At 42.8% G+C, this 24,273-nt stretch overlaps 1 protein-coding gene and 1 long non-coding RNA gene across 6 annotated transcripts; one reads left to right on the forward strand and one right to left on the reverse strand.

Annotated features, from left to right (window-relative positions):
• On the forward strand, nt 1-22,846 carry LOC121295618 (CRACD-like protein). Of its 5 annotated transcripts, none has more exons than XM_041220497.1 (12): nt 1-645; nt 11,483-11,562; nt 13,894-14,065; nt 14,202-14,334; nt 15,299-15,451; nt 16,420-16,488; nt 17,980-18,153; nt 18,898-19,021; nt 19,275-20,807; nt 21,368-21,504; nt 21,796-21,865; nt 22,337-22,846. In XM_041220497.1, the coding sequence occupies exons 2-12, from the start codon at nt 11,496-11,498 to the stop codon at nt 22,504-22,506; spliced, it is 2,802 nt and encodes a 933-aa protein (XP_041076431.1). In that variant the 5' UTR covers nt 1-645; nt 11,483-11,495; the 3' UTR covers nt 22,507-22,846. The 5 variants fall into 5 exon arrangements, with proteins under 5 accessions (XP_041076431.1, XP_041076429.1, XP_041076430.1 ...); XM_041220495.1 differs by lacking the exon at nt 1-645 and adding an exon at nt 5,798-6,063; XM_041220496.1 differs by lacking the exon at nt 1-645 and adding an exon at nt 5,798-6,063 and having other exon boundaries at nt 22,340-22,846.
• Nucleotides 16,693-18,033, reverse strand: LOC121295619. The gene is made up of 3 exons (XR_005946951.1): nt 17,944-18,033; nt 17,593-17,674; nt 16,693-17,378 (listed from the first exon to the last, which is right to left on the reverse strand). It is a non-coding gene; the product is annotated as an uncharacterized LOC121295619 (long non-coding RNA).
• Nucleotides 22,847-24,273: the final 1,427 nt, after the last annotated feature.

Consider the following 24,273-nt stretch of genomic DNA (forward strand, 5'->3'; position numbering starts at 1 on the left):
ATTTTTTATTTTTTTTTGTAAATGAAAGTGAATACCTGTTGTGGGTCCTAAAAAGAAAAAAAGAAAAAAAAAACAGTCAGTCACCCACGAGAAAATCTAATGTAATTGGAAACGTGCAGACCGGCGCATGTCTGTATATGTATCCGTCTGTCTCGCTTAGTCCAGTGTAGCTTTCCTCCTTATAAGGAAAGTGGGTGGTGACGCAGCTTGGGTTCCAATACCCGAGTGTGTCCAACACTGATTACAAAAAAAAAAAAAACCCTCTGATGTCACACTGTTTTGGTGGAAGCAGCAAAATACTTCAAAACAGGCTGATTTGTAAGTAACACGTTATTTAAACAAGTGCTGTCAGTTACGCTTCTTAAAAATCACTATTTGTTGCCGAAGTGTTTATCATGGACAAAGAGCTCAGTCCGTTTTACTTCCAGAGAGCCGGGTTCTAGCTTGCGTTGCTGTAGAGAGAGCAGCAGCACACATCTGGGGCATCAATTCGAAAAGCAAAAGTTCCAGATGCTCCGTTAGTTTGGGCGCTGGGATACGGATTGGACACGCTGGGTCTGCAGCGCGTCTACACACCTTCATGAAAACAAAGCAGATTTCAGTGCAGACCCCTCGGTGAAGAAGACATCATTTAGATCGCTTCAAGTAAGTACAAGGAAGTTTCTTTGCAATTAGTATTTTGTTTGACCCAATATTTTACTGGGTTTTTTTTTCACACTCATTTTAGTTGTTTTGCAGCAGTAGCGGTCTGAAGCAGAATACGGTGATGAAATGCAAAGTTAGTCATTACCACAACAGTATTTAACCCTTTAAGGTACATATGTGTCCCACAGATAAATGGTCTGAACTTTATTATTTTTTGCAACGAGGTACACGACACGGGGTTTAAAATGCACTGGCAGGCTCGATCTGCTCATCCCAGTGGTCAGCTTCCTCCCTCTGATACGGATGTGTTTTTAAAGAAGAACCCGTTTGAACAACCGCTTAGTTCCTTGTCTGCCTTAAGGGGTTAATTGCTACCCCACAGTGACCAGATTGTTCCTAGTTGCTGTGCCCATAATAATGTAGAATACTATAGTGTCCCATAGGAGCAGCCAGAACACTGTAGTATATTATGAATTGCATGTGTGGGACCGCCTGCTTCAAATACAATGCATTTGTAAGACATAAAACCCTGTAAACCAATTGAGATACATCAGCGTGTTTGAAAACAATGCTCCAAGAATGAGGTGGCAGACAAAATCAACCCCCCCCCCCCAAAAAAAAACAATGAAAAAGAGTGCAATCAATACAGTGCGGGTGGGGGGACTCTCTGTGTAAAGTGGTCTGTGCTGTTCCCTTTGTTCCTTTAGCACTTAGACGCATTACACAGGATCTGCATTGATTACTTAACAGCTTTTATTGATATTCGGCGGCAGCCCCGCAGAGGAGCTCTGTGTCTTCTACTGGAATCTGCCCTCGCAGCAGAGCAGGCCAGACAAGCTCCAGAGTGTTAGAGCCACAAGCTCCAGAGTGTTAGAGCCACAAGCTCCAGAGTGTTAGAGAGCCACAAGCTCCAGAGTGTTAGAGAGCCACAAGCTCCAGAGTGTTAGAGAGCCACAAGCTCCAGAGTGTTAGAGCCACAAGCTCCAGAGTGTTAGAGAGCCACAAGCTCCAGAGTGTTAGAGAGCCACAAGCTCCAGAGTGTTAGAGCCACAAGCTCCAGAGTGTTAGAGAGCCACAAGCTCCAGAGTGTTAGAGAGCCACAAGCTCCAGAGTGTTAGAGAGCCACAAGCTCCAGAGTGTTAGAGAGCCACAAGCTCCAGAGTGTTCGAGCCACAAGCTCCAGAATGTTCGAGAGCCACAAGCTCCAGAGTGTTCGAGAGCCACAAGCTCCAGAGTGTTAGAGGAGCCACAAGCTCCAAAGTGTTCGAGAGCCACAAGCTCCAGAGTGTTAGAGCCACAAGCTCCAGAGTGTTCGAGAGCCACAAGCTCCAGAGTGTTAAAGCCACAAGCAAGCAGCTGAGCAATGCAATGCAACGGCTCTCAGGCACGCTCCAGTTTTGTTGTTTCTCATTTCATAACAGTGAAGTGGAATTGTCTCCTTTCAAAACAATAGGAGTTATTATTAAATACTGGGTTAAACCCCTGGCCATTCTTTCCAAATACTATCTGCATGCTAAGCAGCACAGTGGATTTATGTCTGCATATCAAAGCATCTTGCTCTCATCAATTTGCACACGTATACAATCCTTCTGTGCAGTATGTACTGTGTAAAGGGGAAGTATATGTGCAATGCTGAAGTATCAGGTCATGCCAATGAAGAGTACTTGGCTTGAATTAACACATGGTCATTGTTGCGATGGTGTGCTTGTTAAATTCACACCTTGCAAGCTGTACTGTCAGATTCATTAAGGTTCAGGGTGTAAGCCACAAAAATACCATATTAAACAGACAGCATCAACACAGCAGATACTCTGTCTAACACAGTGTTGGGAGCACTTTACATACAGTCAAGGTCTTCCCGCTGGGACGTTACTAAAACTTTGGACTTTAGGGCATTGCCATTTGCCATTACAGGGGCACATGTAGTTTTGCAAAGGCATCTGCACATTAGTTTAAAAAGGGTTTGTGTGAAGCGATAGCTAATAGGAAATGAAAGCACCCAGTCGCTCATCCCAGAGTCTTTTCCTGTTTATTTGCATCACATTTCTAGCATGAAGGAGGCTCTGTGCAGTGCTGTGCTGCTCAGGCTGACACGATCCCAGTTGAGAGGAATGGAAACAGACAGCTCAGTGTTGACTAGCCTGCGGTGCACATGTTCTGGCGGCTCTGGGATGAGATTGTGACCCCGGGCAGGAAATGTGGCCCCTGGCAGAGTATCTCTGGGAGCTCTCTCCTCCCCCTGGTCCCGTATCCAGCCCTCTTTAGTCATGGAGCAGAGGGGAACGTGTGGGTCTTGTGATATCCATGACAAATTTCATCAGGAACAAAAGTAGTATTAATGTCACAGACTACATTACTGTATTAGTCCTCGTTTGTTTGATTCAATAAACAGAAGAAAAAAAAAAGTTTGAATCTGGTGGCTAGTTGGTCTAAAGACCAAAATGAAGAGGCCTTCCAGCATGGATAGCCATGAGCCAGAATGCTGGTTTCCTGCTTTATACAGTGTGTGCTGTGATCTCTGAATAGAATTCCAGAAGGATGGCAGTGTGGGTGTTGCTTTTGATTGTATTGGTTGGTTGGTCTGGAGGCTGAATTCACTGAGCATCAGCATGCCAGTAAAACGCACAGCGACCCATGTTCATAATTGAACTTTGAGGTCCTACAGTTAATTGTGTAATTAGAGCTGTTAGGGCTGAGTGGAATTATTATTATTATTATTATTATTATTATTATTATTATTATTATTATTATTATTAGTTCTTCTCAGTCAGTGGCCTTAATTATGCCTTGGTAAGTAAACTGGCTAAAACGAAATCCGAGTCCCTCTTTCAAAGGTAGGGCAGAGGCAGGGGGCAGGATGCTGCTGGCTTCAGCGTAAGGGTGAAATCTAACTTGTACTGCTTGAGCGAGTCAGGGTGAAAGCTTGGGTCAGGGGTCATGCCTGGGAGTGATCTGCTAACACCTCGGCCTAACCCACAAGCCCATATCCTGAACATGACACTGTAAACAGAATGCAGTGGAACAGTTTAACGACAGCAGTGTGGGTCTAAGTGGAGTCAGACCCAGAGTGTCCTGGTTATGTCAGCCATGTGTACACGGTGCTGTCATCTTTCTATATATTCAGGTAAAACCAAAAAAGTACTCTAAAAAATGTGGCTCTGGTACAGTATGTTGAAAACTAAGCTGTGGGTTTATTTGATTGTGTCCCGACAAGGTACTGGATACCGGCAGGAAGATGCTTTCATTGCGCAGCAGAAACATTGTTGCTGTTATAATGATTTAGCTGCTTTTCAGCTCTTGTTGTCAGCTGTAGATATAAACAACACAAGCTGGATCAGCCACAGGGTCTTTGTGTTAGTAAGCACCAGTGCCACCTAGCAGGTACCATGCGCTCTGTATTGAGTTCTGTGTATTTGAGTGTATTTATGTCAGGCAAGCGTAATAATTGCAACAAGAAGCAAGCCGGGTGATTGCAAACATCAGAAAAAGATAAAGGGCACATTAAAAAAGAAAGCTATGAACATTTAAATCTACTTCCCAACATTGCTTAAGGATTTGCTAGGATTTACACGCTGTTTGAACTAATATTTCAAAAGGCATTTTTAGGTTGTTTCAGCTGTAGTGTCCGCAGCTAGTGTCAGGAATCTTAAGTAAAATGAAGGTTTTTTTTAATTTTTTTTTTATTGCTTTAGCAAAAATATTTGTTTCAGTATACTGGCTGAACTGAATGTTCAGGGGAAAATATCTGACCGACATTCCTGTAAACTTTAAAAAAAAAAAAAACAACCTGGGATTGTGAGATACAAACTTCCTTTAAACTTTTCTTGTAAAGGACTGGGTCACAGCCCTCTTAACCAGCTCCACACCTTTGAATTGAATCAGATCAAACTGTTTCCTTTATCGTGATTCGTTGATAGATGAAATGGTAGCTGTATTAGTCCAGAGATGATAGACAAAGAGAAGGTGATACCTTTTATTGGATTTAGTTAGTCTAATAAAATGTATCGCGTCTCCTTCTCTTTTTTTATCATGATTGGAATTCTCAAACGCAGATGTGTTCTTGTTAATGCTCTAGACCTGCATTGTGAAAGAACCCTATTGCACAATGCTGATGTGATGGCATGGTAGTTCACAGAGAGAGAGGTCTGTATTTCTGGAAGAGCAGTGCTTACTATGGTAGGAAGACTGTCCAACATAAATGTACTCTTAATGAAAGAAATCTGAAAAGGAAAGACTTAGCAGCGTATTACTGTGCGTTGTATATTGCTGAAGCAGGATGTTGAATGAAAAAATATTATTTCTGGAAAGCTGACGGCTGGCAAGGATTGGGAAGAAAGAGACTGTGTTCTGAGCTGCAGCCTGGTCTAGATCAGGTAAGGTGTGCAGCGGCCACAGCAAGGAGGTTACATACGCTTGACTACCTTCTCAAAGCTGTCTACTCCAAACATGAGCACTGTGTCTTCAGATTGTGACAAACACACCAAGCCACCAATAAACAGCTCTCAAGTCATTCAGTGTAGTTGCTTGTGAGTAGTCTGAAGTTGGTGTAAATAGCTTTGAGAAGCTAGTCTGCTGTGATGAAACCTGCTTTCTTTGTGCTTCTAGAAATAGCTTCGTAGACCTGGTTCTTTGCTTTGGTTTTAATCTTAGCCAAATCCCTTACAGTCCTCGAAGTGAAAATTCTTTCCCAGGTTCTGTTCTGAGCTCCAAAAAAACATCCCAAAAAAGAAACTGGACTCAAACACAAGCACAGCTTTTATATGTAATACAATTGTGCAATGCAGAGAGGCCAGGATCTGATTAGCCTATTCAACACAAATGAAACTGTTTTGAATGTCTTATGTGATTGCAGTCAATTGAATGAGGACCTCTACCTGTGTCTGTTCTGCTCTCAGTGCCTCTGGGTACGGTGGCCTTTGTGTGCATCTCTTGTATAATTGGCTTCTGGAAACAAAAGTGTGACATCATTTTAAATGAAAAAGGCACTTCAACAGTGATCTTTTGAAAGTTTTTTTGTCAGACAAAGAGTATCCATTCCTGTTTGGAAGTTTTTTTTTCTTATATTTGTATTGTCCCACCCCTGTCTGGGTTGTGTTTGTGAGAATCTGGAATACAGGCCGAGCTGTTAGAACAAGCCCTTCCCATTCTGGAGACAGGCCAGTGTTGTAGGAGGGCCTCTTTCAAAGTTAGCAGCGACATTATCTTGCTAGTAATTGCATCGGCATGCTGGCTTTGTGTATCTGCGTGTGGCACTTAGAGGACTAGCGGCGGCTGACGACTGATTCTTGTACTGTAGTGTGAGCACAGGGCTCCTTCTGTTAAAAGGATGAAGTAAAGGGCAGCTCTCTACGTGTCTCTCTCTCTCTTTGTACCTCAGTAGACCATGGCTGGATTGTATAGCTGTCTGCAAGGTAAAAAGTAAGTAAGATACTTTTTTTTTAAATGTTATTTTATGAAAGAAACAAACAAACAGAAAGATGTGAGATCTCACATGTAGAAATCCTGTAGTAAACACTAAACTGTCACAAGACCTGTGGTAGTATCTGTCTCATTGTCTCCTCCTATTGTATTCTTTGATATGGGATAATTGACTGCTATAGGTGTACAATGAACGCTCTCTGTCTGAGTAGTCAAAGAAAAGGTGTTATTTCCTAGTAGTCCTGAAACTGAAAGCCCTTGCTGGTACAGTAGCTTAAATTGATTCTCAGATCACTTCAGCATGGATAGGAAAACAGCAAAGCAGTAAACTCTGTCTAATATGCTGAGGGAAACTGTGTCATTGAATAGTAGCCAAACTGGACTCCTTTCCTAAAACCCCTGTCTGTACAAAGGCCAGGCTTTCAAAGCAGTTTAAAGGACATAGTCAGTTTCATTCCAACATCTAAAACCTCCCTTTTCATACTGATCCAAAGTGGGGTCAATAGTGCCTTTCCTGCGTTTGCCTTTACAGTATAGACCAGTGCATTTCTAAAGTTGTCATTTGACATTTGGCAGATAAAGCTGTTGGAGCATTTAAAGAGACAGTGCTGTCCGTAACAGAGCCACGCTTTTGTTGCATAAATAGGATTTTTCAATGTAAGTTACTGTAATTTCAAAATCAAAGCGAGTATGGGACAGTATTTACTTGGAGTCAGTTAACAAGCATTCCTTCCAGCTCAGGGGTTTATGGAGCCTGTTTCAGAGCATGTGTGGTACTGTCTGGTTAGCAGTAATGAGCTATGGTTTGAACTCGCTCCTAATCTTTTTATCTCAGGTGGTGTTGGATCCCAGGGCTGCTCTTTGTCACTTGGTCTATAACCTGTCTATAGGTTTAGGGCTAAACAGATTCCACACAGGGGATGGAATTCACAACAGCAGCTATACTCTAGCCCCAGGCTGCCAAAGTGCAGAATGCTCCTAATATCATTTTATGTTTGATGCTTAAACTCGGGCCTCCTCCAGCCGCAGCCCCTGCTTCACACTGCAGGAAATGCTGTAAGGAGCGCCTTGGAGAGTGTGCTGTCCTGGCGTCGCTGCTGTTCAGTCTGCATGGTCTGTGTTTAATGGAAGTCATGGGAGCTGGAGTAACTTTTCCAGCTGCCTAAGGTTGGGTTTCTGAAAGGAGTCTCCCTCTCTTCACTGTAACGCTAACCGTTGTTTTGCATGATGGCCAAAATAAGTCAGACCCAACTGAATGTTCTCTGTAGTTTTTAAATGTATTGCATTCTGATTTAAGCGTTAATGTCTGCTGGATGACAGCTGGGTGTTAGACGAGGTCATGACGAGGCTGCGGAGGGTGTTCATGTCATTCTGATGGTTTAAAATGAGTTCTGGAGGCAATGCCACACTGGGTTCAGAGTGTCACTGCTAGTGCTGTCCATGATCCATGAGTGAGGAGACCATGCAGTGAAAACAATTCAGTGATGGAAGGTGTGATGGAAACAGTGCCCTCTAGGTCAATGATTCATAACTGACTCCTTCCATTAAATTGACAAGACAAGACACAGCGTGCTGGCCTGTGAATCATTACCAGAGCTTCACTGTGCCAGAATTAGCTGACTGTCAACAGCAACAGAATACACGTTAGCTAGGTAGGCTTCAGGAAATGATAGGATCTCTCTGGCTTGTTTTCCAATGCTGCCAATTATGTGTCTAAATAACTGGTATTTGTCAATTGCTATTCTGGAAGCTTCAAAGCGGTTCATTTTGAATAAAAACTGTTAATCGTCCTAGTCTCCTCATGTGAGAGTGTGTATGAGCGTGTGTGTATACATGGGTGTGTGTGTGTTGCTGATTGATTTGCCACACAGTAGCACTGGGTGTTGCTTGTATGAAAGATTTCAAACTGTTTCTTGCTGGTCGTTCTCCCACTTAAAGGTGACGTTAAAGCACTTTTAAGAACAATTTTTTTGTTGTTGTAAGTTTGCACTTGGCACAGTGACTCTGTCCCTTTAGTAGGCTGTTCAGAAAGAGCTTGTAGTGAGTGAAGTATGTGTGTTTATGTAAAGAATGTTCCCTAAGCTTCTTCTTGAGCTGTTGTTGTTGGAATCTCGTCACAGAAATGTTTTCAATCTGTAAAAACAACAGCAATCAAACTCTGTATGGGATCTCCAGTAACAATGGTTAGCTACAATATGCTACACTACATTACAGTACAATACAATACAATACAGTACATATTGTATCGAGCTCCACAAACGAGGAGCACAGCAGCAAAGAGTTCTGGTTCCAGTTGATTTAAGACAATTGTTTTGAACAACTGCAGTGAGAGTTCTGCACTGTCTGATCTGAAAGAATGAATAGGAATGTACAGAGTTAGTAGTTCTTGCAGATAGAATGGCCCTGATCCATGAAGGACCGTATAAGTTATTGCGGCAACTTTGAGAGAGAGAGAGAGAGAGAGAGAGAGAGAGAGAGAGAGAGAGAGAGAGAGAGAGAGAGAGAGAGAATGTGTCTACGTTATCTTCTTCCAGAAAACATGTCATTAGAAGCAATCATGCCAATACTTTGTGCAGATTCGAAAAATATAAAATGTGAGTAATTACCGTAAATAAACTAAACCCTTAAAAACTGAATTTTGAAATAATGATCTGCAGAATTTCTCCTCATCCCTGACACAATCCATAGAAAGGTCAGTGTACACTGGTCTTCGGGCACAGAGGTAGAGGGTAAACAGCTGCATACACAGATTCCATGAAAATGTACAAACTGGAAGGACTCTTGAGGTCTCCGTTAGGGAGGAAGCAGGATTTGCTGGCCTTGTTGTTCCTTTATTTCCCTGCATTCCATGCAGATCTTAATTTCTATTTAAAAGCGGAGCAGCTCTGGTAAAGTGGGAGTGTGTGGCGGATTGTGCAGCTAGGATCTGACCCCAGACAGTCAGACACATTGACGTGTGCTGTATCAGGGATCGTACCAGGGGAAGACCCAGGGAAATGTCAACAGATCAGAGCACAACTTAACTTCCAGAATCGACACTTTTTAAGATTTTATTCTAATGCAAAGTTTGCAGTGTTCTTGAAAGGGGAAATCCGACTGCTTATGCAACAGTCATCTCTCCCCCTATTGAATCAATGGAGACTTAGCAGAGATGAAGTTCACCCCAGTAGTGTTGGATTGTTGGACTGTTGATTTTGCTTTCGTTGGTAACATCCACTTTGAGTTCAGGTATAGATTCTCCGGTCTGAGACTTGATTTGCGTGGTTGCTGTGTAATGAGGCTTCTGCAGCACCCTTCATTGCTGGAGTGATGTTATTATTCATGCCAGTTTAATAATACAGCATGCAAAGCCTGCTCCAAAAACAGAGCTCTGACATTCAAGATGACTTAACCTAATCGTTTTCTCTCATGCACAAACTGTGCAACTGTCTAAATATAAATGTAAGTACTGCTGAGTAACCTCTAGTTTGGCAGTACAATATGCAATGTATTTAAAGTCACAGATTGAGCAAGTTGACTTTGCTTTCGAGAAGTTTCTGCGTAATATGTTTGCAAATAAAAACGAAACAAAGAAAATGTGGGCGTTTATTTCGGAAACCTTTAGAATGCACTGCGCTCCATGATGGGATTTTTTGTTCATTTGAAATCACGTGATGGAAGTTCATGATGGCGATGTCTTTGTTCACCATCATGAACTTCCTGAGATATCACCACGGATATGACATCAAATGGACTGCATGATTCATCAGAAAAATAACCAAACAGTGGTACTGTTATAAAAGCCAACCAAATCTGCGTTCCGGACTGGGCATTTCAGTCACACCATTTTCTTAGTCTGCAAAAATATATTTATAAATACAATATAATGCATAATTTGAAGGAGTAAAAAAGGACCCTTTTTTTCATTGTGTGTGTGTGTGTGTGCGTTTTACACGTCCATTATAATTCAAAGACAGTAAGATCTTAATGAAATGGGGTTTTCTCATCTCAATTCCAGAGGTTTCATGTGGAGAGATGCTAAGAGCATTATGAGTGAACATGCACACATTCGATGTAAAGAATATGACTTGTTTGACTGTGCTGAGACCTGATATAATTACAACGTAACCCAGCGCAAATATAATAAAGGCATTTCCTTCCCTGTTCCCATCTCAGGGAGCAGCCAAAAGCCCAGCTGCAGCCAATTAGTGTTAGCTACACGAGGAAGGCAGTTGATCCACATGGTTCTGTGGAGCAGCGGATAGCCCAGATACTGACAGACGGGCTTTTCTCAAAATGCCAGCAGTGTGTGAACTTTTTTGACTGCACTTTATTTTTCAAAATAAATTGAAAAAAGCTTTTATACGTACCCTGTAATAACATGCAGGACACGCAAAAACAAGCTTCAGTGTAATAACGTGCAGGACACGCAAAAACAAGCTTCAGTGTAATAACGTGCAGGACACGCAAAAACAAGCTTCAGTGTAATAACGTGCAGGACACGCAAAAACAAGCTTCAGTGTAATAACGTGCAGGACACGCAAAAACAAGCTTCAGTGTAATAACGTGCAGGACACGCAAAAACAAGCTTCAGCCTAGGATAACTGGTAAGAAAATGCAATACCACTCTGGTATAAGCCCCACACGTCACAAAGTTTACCAAGCACGCACAATCATGTTGAGTCTGCTCACTTCTGCTGCCTCTGGTGAAAGTGCACTTTCTTTAGCAGACTCTTTTCAAATGGGAATGTGACATCTGACAGCAGCGATATCTACTGATAGCAGCTGCTTACAAAACTTCCTGCAAAAGGGCATCGGTAGCCTTGCCTTAGTTTATTAAAAAGATGTCAGGTGCTCATGCAAGGGGCTGCGGACTGCAAAGCAGTAACCGGATATTGACAGGAACCCCAGTGAACCCTGTGTGTGGAACGGAAGGTACGTCCAGCAGGCTTGACATTTTTAATATCATCCACTTGAGGTTCACACGCTGGAATCTACAAGCGTGCAGCGTGATATGTGTTTGTATCATCTTTTAGTGTGCTTACATTTGTACATGTATCTAGGAAAGAGCTTATCCAGTTGCGTTGAAACCTGGGGACATTCTTTAGAACGTCATTGAGAGTATAGGGGTTGTATGTTTTATATCATTGCAATATTCTACAGTTTTTTTGTTTTTTCCTGCAAACCTAACAACTAATTGTCTTAGACAGTTGGAAACAAGATTTGGCTTATGTGTTACATTCACAAATAATAATAGAAATACAAAATAAATCGGTGTGCAGAAGGGATTTAGAGAAGAAAATCCTCTTGATTTTAGTAAACTCCTATTTGATTGTGCCAGCTCAAACTGAAGTGCTGCTCGGTTGTTCCCTGTGAAAGTGGCTGAGGTGCTATTCTGTGCATGGGACCTGAATAAATAATGCCCCTCTGTCTCTTACAGCGAGTTCGGTATTATGGCTTCGGGACTTCCAGATGCAGGTCCGACGCTGGAGCCAATGGAGAAGGCTGAGGAATGCCCAGGTAAGCAGTTGGGTGCTGTTTTTAAAGGAGCCGTCTAGTCGAGCTCAGTGCTTTTACTGGACAGTGTTTCTTTTCCTTTTTTACAGGTTGCTGGCTCAGGCTTTCCCTGTGGTTTGTTTCTGATTTCGTTTTTCGGTGCCTGTTTATTGGAGAAAGTCCTTAGACGGAACAACTGCTTTAGTGTTTCAACCAAAACTCACTGGTTCAAACCCTGCATAAAGCCATCGTGTAAACAGCCCTGCTGTTTCTCACTTAATCTAATCTTGTCTTCAGGAGGGAAGGCTGGCAGGGAAAGTGCATCTCGGTGCTGTTTATTCCTGCTATCTGATTGAGTTAGTCCTGTCTGCAGTGCTGTGTGGACACTAAGGCACGATTCCGGTAAGCGATATGACTTTCCCTTTCAGTCCCTCAACACAGAACGAAGGATGCAACTCGCTTTACTTTTCTTAGCTGCAGCAACTGAATGAGGGGAAGCGTGTGCTCATGCACATGTGCAGCAATATGTATTCATGTTGAAATTTGCTCTGGCACTCAATTCCAAGCCTCACTCATGATTCCATTAGCACACGTGCTTCACTGCAATACCAGAAGGACTGGCACTGCAGATGTGATTGCTCTGTATTTATGTTTTATTTTTTTGCTTTAACTGGCACAGTCAGGCAGACAGCTGGTTGAATGGAATGTTTTGGTCACATGTTTTCAATTGGTCATTTTGAAGCTTCATCTTCAGCAAACAGTACTGTACTCGTTTACTTGCTTTAGGAACATTTTTTTTTTATTCCACATGAATCGTATGTTCATATACAAGCCTTTTAAACCATGCAGAGGGGTAGCGCCGAAGTGAGAAAGTAACTGGTATCCCTCGCAGCTTAGTTAATAAACACAGGCTGATTTTAAGCAGCTGTCTTCATGTAATTGCCCTGCATCTGAGATTTATCTAAAAAGATCAGTTTGATCAAAAAGAGCTATAACAACTGAAAGAGCGGTCCGCACAGCCACTAGTGCAAGTGCTTGTGCCTCAGCTTTAAACCAGCAAGAAATTACAGCAAACAACTGACTGAGGGGAGTGGGGCTGGATCCATGTTCCATTCAAAAAAATCTGCACAGGTAACTGCTTCTGATGCTCCTGGTTACCAAGGGAACAGTTACATCAGGGAGGGGCCACAAAAACCATTCACGCTTCAGAGCAAATGCAACAGGGAATGCCACAAAACCGTTTTTTTAAAGCAACACAATAGGAAGGCGACTGCGTGAATGCCATCAAAATAAAATACCGTGCAAGTTTCATTTGCCTTGCTCTTCGAGTGTACTCGCGTTCCGGCTCCTTGTTCAGTGTGTTTTTCAAGATCTTGAGGGATTTATCTGAGAAGAACAGGCCGCCTGTTATATAGAAAGTTTTTTTATTTTGATTATTTGAAGAAGCAAGTCTCTCATTTCGAAGCCACAGGCTCTCCCACACTAAATGTTTTTTTTGACGGAGTTGACAGTTATTAGTTTTCACAGGCCCTGAGCCAAACAGCCACAAAGTGAAACACTCCTGGAATGCATTGTTTGATACTGCATTATGAACGACATGTTTAACAAAAAAGAGAAGAAAAAGCAAAAAAAAAAAAAAGAAGTTCTGAAATGCGTTTCCCTTCCTCAGCGTGGAATGTGATACATGACCCTGGGTGTTCTGCACTACTTCCTATCCCTTCTGAGAAAGCACTGAGGCGATAATGAAAAAAATGTGTGCGGGTTGTTTTTTCAAGTGCAGAACTCCACGGGAGCCCTTTGTGATCAATTTTTCATATCTCTGACCACCTTGTGTAATAGTGTCATACAACATTCCAGGATCGCTGCAGCCTTCTGTGCTTACTCTACCAGCACCCCTGATGTATCCCCGTGTGTGTGTGTGTGTGTGTGTGTGTGTGTGTGTGTTATATACTGTATGCAATATCAGCTGTACTTCATGGTAGGAGTGTTATCTAGAGTCTTGTATAGATATTGCAATTAAAATCAAATCAGATTAATCTATTCAGTATTGTTCTAGTTTCAAGGATTATCATATTTTGCAGTCGTATAATAGAAAAGATTTGTGAAATATAAATCTTGCATCTTAAGGCCTTATTATATAGTACTGTACATATGCTACTGTTAAAAGGTGATCCAGCCTAAAACTGGTTAATGCTGCAATTATCCAGTTTGTAAATACTCTACAAAGAAAGCCTGTGCTGTACTGCACAGCAATAATACTTGGTTGATCGTTGGTTCACGGCACAGTATTTACTGGGATTTATTTTATCTTTCAATAGGTCTGTTATTTAAAAAGTTTTCTTTTGTGTGTGTCAGGAAAGAAAAAGTCAAAATTCCAGACGTTCAAGAATTTTTTTGTCAAGAAGAAGAGAAAAGAGCCGTCCGCGCCCGGCGGGGAGAGTGTTTTAAAGCAGAGCCGGTCCAGCGTCAACGTCAGCAGCCCAGACCAGGTGGAGGTCTCGTCAGACTCTGAGGAGGATGAGACGGGGTAAGGAGGAGCTTCAGTGGAGGTGCTGCCTGTGTATGAGCTGCTGTCCCCTGACACTTATCTGTGTCTCTTAGGGGGTGTGGTGGCTGACACGACGACATCTCAGTTTCTGACTCACACCGATTCTCTCTTTCAGGTCCAAGGGCAGCATGGGAAACAAGGCCCTGTCACATGACAGCGTGTTCGTTTCTGATTCGCCCTCGTTGGAAGCCAATGACGGCTTGGTGTCTTCTCAAGAAAACATCCCGGGGAAGGTGAAGTCTTTGCAGGTACACTTCTGTTTCTGTGGCTTCCATTCCTGATCGCATTGCTGCTGTCGTACACTGAGGTTTGTGATTTGTATCAGAAAGCTCAAAATGAGTTTGGCTCGTCATGGCTCTCGATCTGTATCTGTGTCTCATCTGACGGAGTCCAGCAGTTTTCTTCCAACTGCAGAGCACAGGAAGTGCATGATGTTAATTGACTGCTGCTCTACCACAGAATAACTGTGCTGTGACATGGTACAGATGGTGTAGGGACTGAAGCTGCAGATAGATATAAATATATCGTCATAATTGTAATAATAATGGGCACAGATGGGGGAGCAAGTTTTTGTGGCTTTTTAAATTTTTTTAATTTCAGCCCTCGCTGAACCACATCCTAAGACATATGAGATTTCAAGGCTAGGACAGGATGAAATTCTGTGTCTGTAGAATAGGCGTGGTAAGGCTGATTATGCAGTTTACTGCTCCTTGTGAAGAGCACACTGTGGGCAATACTACAAAGCAATTGCATTGGGGCCCAGGGCAATTACTGGCATGGTAATACTTATGAACACGCCCATGTGATCCCTATAGAACAGCATGCAAAAGGGAATGTCCAGATCATGCTTATTATCTGTAAAATAAATATCTCTCTGTCCTTAAAGGTGTGTACAGAGGTGCTTACTTAACCTCGGTACCTGCTTTTCATCTGCTGTTCAATTTACCAATTCAATCTCAGGGAGAAGAGTGCTTCTGTATTCTAGTAGGACTGTTCAGTTAGAAATCCACTTCCAAATGCTGTTCCATCCTGTCTTACTTAAACTTTGTAAAGGGTGAGTTAATTATTTCCTCTGAAACTGACAGCGTCCATGGAGCATTGCAGGGGGACTTATAACCAAGACCAAGAACTGCAGATGACTGCCTTGCATAGGGTTGTGTTGTGTGCTTTTGGATAGAGAGGAGATATATAACATTCTTCTCACAACTTCAGCTGCAGCAGGCTATCAGAATGGACTCCACTCTTGCTGTTACCCCAGGAAAGAAGTCTGATGGCGGTGGGGCTCTGTCGGAGGATGATGGTCTTCCCAGGAGTCCCCCGGAGATCTGTACTCTTTACACGGTGCTGACTGGCTCCACTAACAGGGTGAGCTGCTCACTGTACCCCACTGAAATCAATTGAGTGCCTGCAGAGACCTGCTTCTGTGATCATGGCTGCGTAACTTTGACATTTTTCGTTTTTATACCCAAATAGTTTTGTCAGTGTCTTTTGTATTTGTAATCTGTTTGTTTGTTTTTGTTAGTATTTCTTTATAGCTGAGTAGCTGTTTGTATTGGTTTGACTGGCTTGACCCTTCATGTAGGGCTAGATTCTCAAGGCTTTTTACTCCAAACCGTCACTAGCACATAGTCCTTCAGATAGCAAAAGTAAGTTAACAACTCGTTTAATCGGAGCCCTCCAACACACCGCCGTCCTGATGCCTCCCAGTGCTTTCCCCACTCTGAGAGGCACTGCTGTGATCCGTGATGACTCAAAAATCAGTTTGCGCTGATTATAACAGCCCCGGGATACAGGGTGGGGCTGCATTGATGCACCATAGATATTAACGACAACAAGTGCTCTAACAGTTGGTCGTGTTTTGCAAGCCACATGCAGGAGTAGTGCTCTCGTCCCAGTGTCACAGAGCTGCATGCAGGCTGTCTGGATCCAGCTGTACAGCTGATTTTAGGACAGGTTTACAATGATGCCTGCATTAGGGCAGAGGTGTGAGGCATGAGGCTGTATAACCTGCTTTAACGTTACCGGTTTTGACTAGTAACTCCTAACCGTGTCAATTCCTCCCCAGAACATGACACATTTTCACTCTAATTAGCATGTTTGAATACAATGTGCACATTGAGAACAGCCTTGAGCTGGATACAGCCTTGTTTAAACAAGCCTGTTTTCAATGGCTATTGGTGCCACTGGCTGTGATATCCATCACTCTGTGGTTGAGTTAGTCTGGTGACCTGGTCCCAGGCTTCTCCTGTCCTCTGCTGTCACTCTTCCTTGGTAACAGACCCTTACTTATTGCCCACCTGTTTGTTTGGTTTTTCCTTTATTGTATCCTACAGCCACCCAACCCCATCCAAAGACACAGTTCGTTGAGTTTAGAGGGGACAGACAGTGAAGATGATGAACAGGTAAATGTTTTTTGTACGACAGGTGTTCATACTGTGTGTGTGTGTGTGTGTGTGTGTGTGTGTGTGTGTGTGTCTCAGTCTGTATAATCAAAATTCACATTTGCTTGAACAGAATAATCAGAAATCATGAAAATAAAAAAAAATAAAAAAAACAGAAGCAGATTAGAAAAACAAATAAATAAACAATCTGCCTTCCACCAGTGGTAAAGATACCAAAAGGGGTAAGTTATTTTATTTTGTATAAATTTTCCGATTTCTCGATGCTCAATCTGCAAGCAGGAACTGAGTAAATTTCACTCTTTCAGGACTTTAGATACATTTTAAAATAAGACTATGTTGGGATGACTAACAAAATGGTTTCATTGTCTTGAAGATGAAGATTATATACCCTATACGTCAGCATATTAGATTGGATTGCTGGTTTGCATGATTTCTCAGTTGCCCATAATACCTTAGGCCCAGTGGTGTATCGAAGTCCAGGTAAAAGTGATCTGTCTTAGACCGGTATACAGCTCTGCAGTGTTGAAAGAGTTCAATAGTGCAGCACAATGAGCTAGTATTTGATATATAAATCATACTGGTAAAGAAAAGCCTGTTGTGTAAATGCTGAAACGGTTACCACGACAATAAGAAGAGCTGAACACCAACATATTCCGCTTGGGAAAACCCTGCATCCAAATTCCTAATGAAATAATGAGAGGGTGTTTCTGGAGAGGTGCTTGTAGCTGCAGTGCTGGAGGGCGGGTGTGTAATTGGGTCTTCTGAAGGGCTGAAGTTGCAGTTTTTGTTAGGTCTGATGGCTTCCTGGCTGGGAGGAGCAGCGATGGGAGATGGATTCCCTTTGGGATTACTGCATAATGTCCCAGCTGCTGTCTCCTGGGAGCATCACTCTGTTTAAAAACAGAACATTTCAAACCGCTCTTGTCAGATGACAGTTTGTTTACCGAAAGCCTGGTCACAGAACTTTTAAGAAACCTCTTAAGATTGTACAGTATATACATTGGGCAACTGGCTCTTTTTGAACACAGATTTACTTACTACAAGCTTTAATTAGAGACAGCAGCTAGTGGAAAAGTTCAGACAGGCATATTCAGTTAAACTCACTGCAAAATCAGGAAGGGCTCCGAAACTGAAAAAAAAAACTATTTTGGTTCCACATCAATCTTAAAGCTCCACTGGGGCCACCCTGCAGAAGTAAATAACAAAACGACAAAAATTGATTTTGAACATAAGAACCTGAGTGTTTCTTGTTAGTACACCATTCTCCCCTACTGGTGGTTTGGGGGGGGGGGGGGGCGTCTAATTTAACAGCTCATTTTAAATGTTCCCAGTGTGTTAGATCCTACTGTACGGCGATTCCACACATTTATAACTCTGTATTTAATATGTGTGTGAAGTTAGTGCCGTACCTGCTGTACACAGTGGTTTTTATCTTTTAATGAATGCATGACCTACTGAGTGAAGGTCCTCCTTGTTCTCTTAACTCTGCAGGCGTGCACTGATGCCTCCTCCAGCCTGGCAAACCCCCTGGCGTCGCCCGGCAGAGCACCCCTTCCTGCTGACTTCAGTAGCCCTGCGACCCCACTGGCCTGCCTGGACAACTCTGCGGCAAAACACCGGATCGCTGTCAAGCACAAGGCCTGTGCCAGGAGGAAGCCTGCCGGAGTAAGAACACATTAAAACAAATACTCCCACATCAGTGAGCGAGCCCTGCTCACTGAAAACATTCACAGAAAAACCCAAAGCCATAGAAATCCAGCACACATGGGAGCTGTGCAGTGTGGCTTCTGCAGAGCCTCAGAGCCATGGAATACAACGCAGAAAAGACACACTGCAAGATGTTGTATGCATATGCACAAAGCTGTAGTTATATGGGGTTAGAATGTGCTTATTTTGCACAAAGCTGTAGTTATATGTGGTTAGAATGTGCTTATTTGCACAAAGCTGTAGTTATATGGAGTTAGAATGTGCTTATTTGATGGACAAACCTTTTAAGGATTGGAATTTGGATGCATGGTTAAGGTCAAACGGTCTATAAAGCAACTCCCACAACTTTTTATTTTTAATATAATTAATCTGACACAAAAACGTATAACATTTTGAGCATCTGCATAGCAAACAGGGTATTTTTTCATAGTTGTAACCTCATTTTATGTGTATACAATTGACTTGGTAAAATATGCAGCAGTCACCAGTACAAATAAGAGGTGTCCTGGATCACTATAATCACTGGGGGGGATCCAGGATATAACAGTTCTAAGACTTGCTTATACACACAGACGCAACACTCTTGCCATAGCTGTATTGGACTCGTGTTCCTTGTTTGATTCATTATTCACCACTAGTAAATAAACCCACGCCTAGATACTTTAAATTAGTTGCATTTATTTTTGTGGTCTGTCTTTTCAGAGAGGGGTTTTAGGATGCCTGAAGCCCAAGAGTTTTACTGGAGAGGTTCCGAAGAAAGATGATCAACAAAGATATGATACAAGAATAGCAGAAGAATCTACAGATCAGAACAAAGAAGAGGCAGGTATGTGGACTGGTCCTACCCCAGGATACCGCAGCCTGGGTGCTGCTACAGATGTGAAATAGAAGCGCTTACTGAAAGACCCATTTATTGGCCTGCCACTTATGGAATGAGGCTGCTTAACCTTCAGTATTTTTAGAAACTAATGTGCATTTAACCTATTCCTCATCAGAGGCAAGGCATGGCCACTTGTGCAAAATAATACTCAGCTCTGTGTGGACTTCGGTATAATTTGTGCGTTTTTTTTGCGTTGCAGGTTTGGTTACACAACAAGAGGACAGTGAAGAGCACAATTGCAAGCTGAAAGAAATGACTTCAGTCCAATCGCAGGCTGCTGCACAGTCTAGGACATCCGAAGAGACAACAGCCAGTCCTATAAGGCACAGCGAGCCTCCAAGCACACAGGGAAGCTCCGAGCAGCAGCAACACCATCCTTCAAACCCTGCTCCTGAGTGTAAAGGTGTTTCGGAGTCCTGTATCCCATCCCCACCGGAGAGTGGGCCTGAAGTCCAGGAAAGTTCGTTGACAAGTATGCAGGATATCAGCTTTGGAGATGGTGTTACAGAGGCAAAATGCAAGCCTGCAGAGGATGAAGAACCCAGATCCTTTTCTGAAGAAGTTCCAAATTCCTCCAACAGTCCTTTATCATTTACATGTGTGCTAGAATCTGAGGCTGCAATCTTAGAAACAGATTCTAGCATGGAGGGCACAGGCACTGGCACTCTGGAGGAATGGCCAGAATCTGGTTCCAGCAACTGTGAGCCCAGTCTCTCCAATCTCATTGACACTGAAGGACATCCTACAGCTGAAGAACAAGCCAAGCAAAAAGGAGCATTGAAAAAAGACGGAGAAACACAGCTTGATGACAACAAGGACGTAGCTGGTGCAACTGAAGACTCAGCCAAAGAAGACAATGAAGTACCGAGTGGACTTCAAATAGAAGAAGACTTGATGCTTAAAGATGATACCAAGAATGAAGCAGAACCAGAAGACACAAGGAGAGCAGAACTAGCCTCAGATGAGGATGATATTCTAGTGACAGAAGATTCTGATTCTGTACAGCATTCTGTGCAGGACTTAAAATCTACTGCAGAGCAATCAATCCAGCCTTTGCAAGACAACAGTTCCCCGTCACAGCCAGCGAATGCGAGCTTGCCTCTCACTGTTCTTAACCTACACGAAGCCTTAGCAGCCAATTCTGATGAGTCCTTCGGTAAAGCAGACCAGCCTGCAGCAGATGCTTGTCTTAAAAGAGAACAACAGTCTAATTTCTCAGTGGGGCAGAAACAGATTAGCAGTCCTGCACGCAAAGCCCGGTTCACCATCGCCCCAGCCTGGCACAGGTCTCTGTCAGGGGGATCACAGCAGAAGGACACTAATTTCCTGTCACCGATTGTGCCCGAGTCATTTGAAGAAGTCAAGGACTCTGATAGCAAATGCACGGAAATAACAATGGAAACGTCACCCACAGGGAAGCCAGAAGTCCCAGTTGTACCTGACAGAGGCCAGGTGCCCTCCGCCCACCCCGTCCTGAAAGTGCACCCCAGCCGTGAAGCTCCCAGCAGCGATAACCCTTTCGGTATCAGGCTGAGAAGAACCTCGGCCTTGCTCAAATACAGCTGTGAGAGCTCGGCAGAGCCTGTGGCAGCGGCACTTACAGCAGAGCCAGCTGTCTGTAGCAATGAAGTGGTGAAGGCACCCCGGGTTGATTCAACAGGCAGCAAGCCTGCCTTGCCTAAAAAGCCAGAACTGTCAGAGGAGAATGCTGTCATTTGCAGTAAAACGGCAGGTAAAAACTTTAAACAGCTTTAGGAATTGAATCCCCTAAAGATGTGTAAAGCTGAGGGGAACACAAAGCCACTTTGTGGCTTGGAACTTGAAATTTCAGGAGACCAGGTTTCAGTCCACTGCATGGCCTCCCAAGGGAGACAGGTTTTGATCCAGCAAAGTTGGCTCAAACTAGATCACCTGGTCTCCTGAAACCAGGTTTCAAGCCACTGTTCCTGAAAAAGTGGCTTTGGTAAGATCAGGTTGCTAGGAGACAGGCTGGAACGTATCTTGTATGTGTCAGACCAATCATGTCAGTTCACTGCCTTCCGCCAAGCACCTTTTACACTTACGATATCATGCATGCAGACAGAATAAAAGTGGCATTTAAAAGATCAACAACCTTAAATAACCTCTAGAAAGCTGCAGTACATTGAGCGCTAGCCATGGCTCTTGCTGCAGAGCCACAGCGCAGCGGCTGCTGGATTTCTACCTGTGTTCAAGGCTGGAAAGGCAACACAGCGGGACAGCTTGCACTGACAGGCCCTGCTGCTGTGTTTACAATGTGGTCTGTCTTCACAGAGAGAGCTGGAGGAAGGTCATCCTCCCCCACCTGGGTCACTGTGGCCAAACAGAAACAGAGAGTCTATCAAGAGCACGTCCTCAGCAGGGAGCCATCCTTGGAAGAGACAGCGGACAGGAACCCCAGTGCTGAGAAGGTAAACACCTCTGTTTGGTGTGCTTTTAGGATACTGTGGACACACAGTTCCACACTGGTTATTTTCAAGACCACTTGTAAAGAGGGAGGCACTTCCAAACCCCACATGGTCATTTGCATGAGCATTTTTGTCAAACGTAGTTTTAAAGTGTGTTTATCTAATGTGTATACTAAAATAGTTTGTAGTACAGATTCTGTTTCTGTTAAAAATTGGTGCATGACATATATGCCATTTAGATATACAGCAGTTTTTATTGTGCTGAAAACATCGATTACACCTTTGTTTTGTCAGGATGATTCCCTGAGACAAACCACACTCTCTGCCTCACTTAGTAGTGAGCTTTCATGTTCAACAGTAACAGGTAGGATTTTTTTTTTTTTTTTTTTTTTTTTTTTATGAACTAAAAGAACTCTCTGTCACTTTGCTCTGCACAGTGGTCCTTTCCCATGATTTACAGAGCTGTTTAACACATCCCAGTAACATTGCAGTGCAGCATCGCCTTCTAGTGGGGAAGTTTGTAAACACTCTGCTTCAATTCAACTGAAGTGTTACTTTGTTTTTGTTTTGTTGTGTTTTGAAATATACATTTGAAGTGTAAAGTGTGCAGGCAACAAAATGTATATTTATGTTTCTTTTTTTTTTAAGTGTATTTTGTACTGCTTTGCAAATTGAGTTCCATGCATTCAGGCTTTGGAGGTCTGATTTCGATCCAGTCTGTTAGTATCTCTCCTGAATGCACTGCACAGCTGTGGTATGTAAATTCCTGCTGCCTGCATGTCTAGCAGTGGATTGCAGTGACGTGCCTGCACTGAAAGCCTGTCTACCGTCCCAGCAGGGTCCTGCTCTTCAGAGATGTCACAGCATGCTACGCTGGAACAGGAAGAGAAGAGGCCGTCAGCATCCAGCCCTGGAGCCCTTGCCAGCACAGCAGAGCCTCCCTGGCTAGCAATCGCCAAGAAGAAAGCCAAAGCATGGAGCGACATGCCTCAGATCGTACAGTGAGGAGGAGGAGGAGGAGGAGAGGGACTGCACAGAACAGTACCTGCCATTCCACAACCCAGTGGTCTTTATAAAGAAATATAACTGAACAGATTTGCACATGTCACTTGAGATATCTCTGTGTTACGTTGAGTAACTTTGTTAACACAACTAAACTCCTGTACATGGCTCTGTTCATTACCACAGTATGTGTAAAAACAGTGTTGAGAGAATTCACTAATTCATGCATTCTTTAATACCAAATATGTGGGCATGTGAAGTACACTTGTCCTCAGCTTTTAACAGTAGAGATATTGTTGGGTTTTTTTGTCAATTAAAATAAATACTTTTTTTGTATATACTAATGGCCTTGGGGAAAAAAGTGATGCTGGATGAAATGCTATGCTGAAAGATCACGATGCTGGATGAAATGCTGTGCTGAAAGATCATGATGCTGGATGAAATGCTGTGCTGAAAGATCATGATGCTGGATGAAATGCTATGCTGAAAGATCATGATTCTGGATGAAATGCTATGCTGAAAGATCATGATGCTGGATGAAATGCTGTGTGAAAGATCATGATGCTGGATGAAATGCTGTGTGAAAGATTGTGATGCTGGATGAAATGCTGTGCTGAAAGATCATGATGCTGGATGAAATGCTCTGCTGAAAGATCATGATGCTGGATGAAATGCTATGCTGAAAGATCATGATGCTGGATGAAATGCTGTGCTGAAAGATCATGATGCTGGATGAAATGCTATGCTGAAAGATCATGATTCTGGATGAAATGCTATGCTGAAAGATCATGATGCTGGATGAAATGCTGTGCTGAAAGATCATGATGCTGGATGAAATGCTATGCTGAAAGATCATGATTCTGGATGAAATGCTATGCTGAAAGATCATGATTCTGGATGAAATGCTGTGCTGAAAGATCATGATTCTGGATGAAATGCTATGCTGAAAGATCATGATGCTGGATGAAATGCTGTGCTGAAAGATCATGATGCTGGATAAAATGCGGTGCTGAAAGATCATGATTCTGGATGAAAAGCTCTGCTGAAAGATCATGATGCTGGATGAAATGCTGTGCTGAAAGATCATGATGCTGGATGAAATGCTATGCTGAAAGATCATGATGCTGGATGAAATGCTGTGCTGAAAGATCATGATTCTGGATGAAATGCTGTGCTGAAAGATCATGATTCTGGATGAAATGCTATGCTGAAAGATCATGATTCTGGATGAAATGCTATGCTGAAAGATCATGATGCTGGATGAAATGCTGTGCTGAAAGATCATGATTCTGGATGAAATGCTGTGCTGAAAGATCATGATGCTGGATGAAATGCTGTGCTGAAAGATCATGATTCTGGATGAAATGCTATGCTGAAAGATCATGATTCTGGATGAAATGCTATGCTGAAAGATCATGATGCTGGATGAAATGCTGTGCTGAAAGATCATGATTCTGGATGAAATGCTGTGCTGAAAGATCATGATGCTGGATGAAATGCCATGCTGAAAGATCATGATTCTGGATGAAATGCTATGCTATGCTGAAAGATCATGATTCTGGATGAAATACTGTGCTGAAAGATCTTGTTTTGTCAAAAAAAGGAGGGAGAAAGTAACGAGAAATGACCCCTTTTTATTCATTTTTTTTGCTTTGTATTTGAAATTTTAGATGTGAAAAGTATGAGTTTTATATATTGTGAAATCCCTGGATGAATATCACAGAGTTCAACAGTGTATAGAAATTGCAATGACTTGGTGGCTTTTTCACA

Source organism: Polyodon spathula, chromosome 20 (assembly GCF_017654505.1).
Source record: "Polyodon spathula isolate WHYD16114869_AA chromosome 20, ASM1765450v1, whole genome shotgun sequence".
Lineage (NCBI taxonomy): Eukaryota > Metazoa > Chordata > Actinopteri > Acipenseriformes > Polyodontidae > Polyodon > Polyodon spathula.

What these genes read in the sequence shown, in the direction of transcription:
- LOC121295618 (XM_041220495.1), top strand. Translation starts at nt 6,029, where the DNA reads ATGGCTGGATTGTATAGCTGTCTGCAAGGTAAAAA. An exon ending in TCTGAGGAGGATGAGACGGG is followed by an intron (nt 14,066 to 14,201) that starts GTAAGGAGGAGC and finishes TCTCTCTTTCAG; the next exon opens with GTCCAAGGGCAGCATGGGAA. An exon ending in CATTTGCAGTAAAACGGCAG is followed by an intron (nt 20,808 to 21,367) that starts GTAAAAACTTTA and finishes CTGTCTTCACAG; the next exon opens with AGAGAGCTGGAGGAAGGTCA.